This window comes from Manacus vitellinus, unplaced genomic scaffold (genome assembly GCF_001715985.3).
Source record: "Manacus vitellinus isolate BGI_N305 unplaced genomic scaffold, ASM171598v3 scaffold_32_pilon, whole genome shotgun sequence".
Classification (NCBI taxonomy): Eukaryota; Metazoa; Chordata; class Aves; order Passeriformes; family Pipridae; genus Manacus; species Manacus vitellinus.
Window position 1 is genome coordinate 6,372,100 of NW_021940460.1, and position 3,865 is coordinate 6,375,964.

General features: G+C 58.9%; 1 protein-coding gene across 1 annotated transcript; it reads right to left on the bottom strand.

Annotated features, from left to right (window-relative positions):
* Nucleotides 1-180: 180 nt before the first annotated feature.
* Nucleotides 181-3,859, bottom strand: RILP (Rab interacting lysosomal protein). Its single transcript, XM_029961356.1, has 7 exons — nucleotides 3,783-3,859; nucleotides 3,213-3,334; nucleotides 2,845-3,036; nucleotides 2,270-2,433; nucleotides 2,004-2,126; nucleotides 1,459-1,542; nucleotides 181-1,097 (listed from the first exon to the last, which is right to left on the bottom strand). The coding sequence occupies exons 2-7, from the start codon at nucleotides 3,303-3,305 to the stop codon at nucleotides 941-943; spliced, it is 813 nt and encodes a 270-aa protein (XP_029817216.1). The 5' UTR covers nucleotides 3,306-3,334; nucleotides 3,783-3,859; the 3' UTR covers nucleotides 181-940.
* Between the last annotated feature and the right edge of the window lie 6 nt (nucleotides 3,860-3,865).

Here is a 3,865-nt window from a genome sequence, read left to right on the forward strand (position 1 = left end):
CCCAGAGCTGCAGCATCACACCCCTGGAGCCCCCTCCCCATCACTGCTGACCCGAAGGGGGCTTGGGGGGCTGGTAGAGCACAGCCATTGGTGGCTACACTGGAGAATGGTGAGTGAACCCCAGGAGCACCACCCAGCCCCTTCCCGAGCCAGGAGAGAGCAGAGGCTGCAGGGGGGACCTCAGAGAATAAACAAGTGATTGATTTATTTCCAACTCCAGTTTTAAAGCTATAAAGTACCTGACCTGAGGGGACCAATAGGCCCCCACAAACACAAGGATTGTCCCAGCAGTAGCAGGAAGAAGTCCCAGTACAAAACTGATTCACCCCATACCTAAAAAGTGTAGGAGTGGCACTGGCAGTGCTGATCCTGGTTGTCCCAGCTACAGGAGCACCTGGACACCTGGTGCAGTGTGCTCAGCCCCTTCCAGCTGTGTGGTGACCCCAGGACACTCCACCTCAACCTTCACATTGCAGGGATGGGGGAGGTATGAATGGAAAGGGGTGAAGTGAAACAGCCCCCCAGAGCAGGATCGGGCGATGGGATCCTGGGCTCTGAGCAGGGGGGTTTGGCAGAAAAAGCCACCAGTGGAGGGGAAGAGCCCTTTTGTGGTGGAGACCCTCACCACACTGAGCTACAAGCAGGGAGAAGTGGGGGGGGGGGCACAGCTGTGCAGGACCCCCCATAGTTAAGTCATGGGCACAGTGAAAGGGTGGCTGATGGGCAGAGATGCCCAGAGGTGCTGAGGTGTCCCATGTCAGGCTGGCACCCCACATCCAAGTGCCCCAGGGGGTTTGCAGCAATCTGCCCACGCTCTGGCTTCGCCGTCACCACGGCACAGGGAAGGGGCCAGGGCTGCCGTGCTGCTCTCGAAGACACCAGAAGAAGAGGAGCTGGGAAGTGCTGCTGTGAGGTCAGATCAGCTCCCGTTCAGGTGGGGTCAGAGGGGTGCCATGGCTCTGTTGGGGGAACTGGCTGTTGGCTCCTTCTCTCCCTCTGGCTCCACCTCCGTGTCCAGCGAGTCGATGATTTCCCAGGTGCCGGAGCAGCTGGATGTGGGGGGCTCTTTGTTGCTGCCCTGATACCACAGCCCAAAACTGCAGAGAGAGCAGATAATGGCCATGGGGGAGAAGAACCCTCCCAGGGAAGCTGCTGGATCCCAACCTCTCTCTGCTTTGGTGGCAGCAGGAGGACACAGCCTGGCTGCAGGCCCTGGGAGTGTGTGGCACCACAGGGGCAGCAGCAAGGCTTGCCCTGTCCCTGCCCAGGACAAGGCAGATCCTCCCTAAACCAATGACCCCCATTTTGGCAGCATCCCTGCCAGCCCTGCACGGGGCAGCCCAACTCCTTTCCCATCATACCCAAGCTCAGCAAGTGCCGGGTCCCAGCTAAGCCCCAATGCCCTCACTTGCAGAGCTGTCTGTCCCCACCAGTACCCCAGCACAAGAGCAAACTTACAAGCTCCTAATTTTGGATTCAGGAGGCTGAGCATCCACACAGTCTGTGCCATGAGCTGGGAGCCAGGAGCCCTCATCTTCATCACTGCAGGACAAAGAAATAGGGAGAAAAAACCTGCACTGAGCCACAGACACACCACAGCAGTGAGTGCTGGAGCCACCCCAGGGCTCCCTCTGGAGCTGGACAAACCTGTACCCATACAGTGCAGGGGCCAGTCTGCCTTGTCCAGTGCTCCCAGTGCCACCACCTTGCCTCCCTTTTGTCACACACACAGGGACAGTGGCATTTGGCCAGGCCATGTGCAACTGGTGACAGGGACACACGACTTGCAGCAAAGAGCTCAGGCCCTGCGGTGTTCCCAGGGCTACACCTGAGCAAGACACCAACCTAAGACATTAAACCTTTGATCTCCAGAGGGAGGAGGCAGCTCTGGGCCTGGGGGAGTTTCCTTCCAGGGTGTCACACCACGTGGAAACACCAGAGCCTGCCAGCCAGCACCAACCCTGCACGGGAGGCTCCTGTCAGCCACGGTCAGCTGGACTCACCTGCTCGCCGACTCCTCCGTCGTTCCCAGCATTTTGGCTCTGATTTTTTTTCTCTGTTTTTTGATATTTGACTTCATCGCGTTCAAGAAGAAGCCGGGAATTCTCTCCTCATTCAGCAGCTCCCTGGCAAAAAGCAGCCAACTGGTTAACCAACAGCCTGGGAAAGATTCCACCCCAGCTGAGTCACGAGCAGCCTCGTGGCCATGGGTGGCTGCAGGGACGGGAGGGACCCGGCTCACTGCCCCCACCACCACAGCAGGACTCACCGCTGGTAATAGGCCAGTTCCTCCTGCACCAAGAACAGGTTGGTCTTGAGCTCATTCCGCTCTTGCAGGATCTGCTGCAGCTCTTCCTTGGAGAAGCAGCACTGAGCAGGGCTCCTGTCCCCTTCCTGGTGCTGTGGCTCCTCCGTGGGTGATGGGGCTCCTTCCTGGGAGGATGGAAAGAGAGTCAGCAGGCAAGAGAGACCCTGAAACCCCCACCCAAAGGCTGGGTGCCACGTGCAGGCAGAGATAGAAGTCTCAGGAATGAGTTTGCTGCTGCAGCCCTCCATGGGCCAGCACCTGCTGCCCATCACCACCATGTGGCAAACCCTCCTCATCCTTCAAGTCCCACCTGGTTTTTCCTCCTGTCATCTCGCTTTGCTCCACCTCTATCAATTTTTACAGAAAAAGATGTTACTGGCATCACTGTTCAATTTTCAGCTGTGGGGTTACTTGAACAACCACGTCCTGCTGGCATTTGGGTGCTCTGGGTGTGCCAGAAGCTCCACACAGGGCTGGGAATGTCAGGTCAGTGTTAGTGATGCCTGGCAGCAGCAAGGCCACAGGCTCAGACTCACCAGGCCAGGCTCTGGCTGCTGAGTCTCCTGGGCTGTCCTGCTCCTCCTGCTCATTTCCTTCTGGATTTGCAGCATCGCAGCCTCCAGGTCCGACTTCTGCTCCAGAGCACTCTTGAGCTGAGCCTGCACCACGGCCACCTTGTGCCGCAGGTCCTCGTTCATGGACATGAAGCGATGCAGCTGTTCCTGCAGCTGGAGGGCCCAGGGCAGCCAAAAATGAGGCAGTGTCCCCACCCAGGGACATCAGAGCCACCGGGCAAGGCACTACCCCAGCAGGCTCAGCAGCCGTGACAGCCCTGGGGGGATGTGACATGAAAGCAGGTGCCCAGGCCCTTCACACCACACCCGTGAGCTCCCACACCCCTCACCGCCTCCGTGTCCCGGCTCTTGCAAACAATCTCGTGGGCCTGGGCACGAAGTTCATCCCTCTGCTTGTCCACCACCTCCTTCAGCCGCAGCATCACCTCCCGCTCCTTCCGTGCTGTGCTATCTGAGACCAGACACAGGCATGAGTTGCCTCCAGGATCCACGGATTCCCCCAGTCCCTCGACACTGCGAGGTTCCTCAGTGTTTCTGCCAGACTCTAACATTCCTGGTAGATCTCGGAGTAGGAACAGTGGAAAGAGGGAAGCTGAGAGCTTTAGACCACTCCAAACACATCCTTGTGCTGGCAAAGCAGCCCACACCCTATGCCTGCCTCCACCACCCTCCTGGGGGTGGTCCCAGCTTGGTCCCGGGGGCTCGGGGCTGCTCTGGGGGTTTGGGGTCCCTGTGTTACCTTGCAGAACAAGGTAACACTCATAGTCCCTGGTAGGACAGGTCTGCAGGGCTGAGGTCTCCAGGTTCCAGAGAGCAGCTTCAGCCCTGCACCCAGTCTGCCATCCCCCACAAGGACACCCTGTGGCATCAGGGGACCCCAAACCCGCTGAGACACCCACCTTCCTGGGATTGGCTCTCCGCAAGCTGCCCCAGGAGCTGCCGGTTCTGCTCCTCCAGGCAGGCCAGGCGGCCGTGCAGGGTT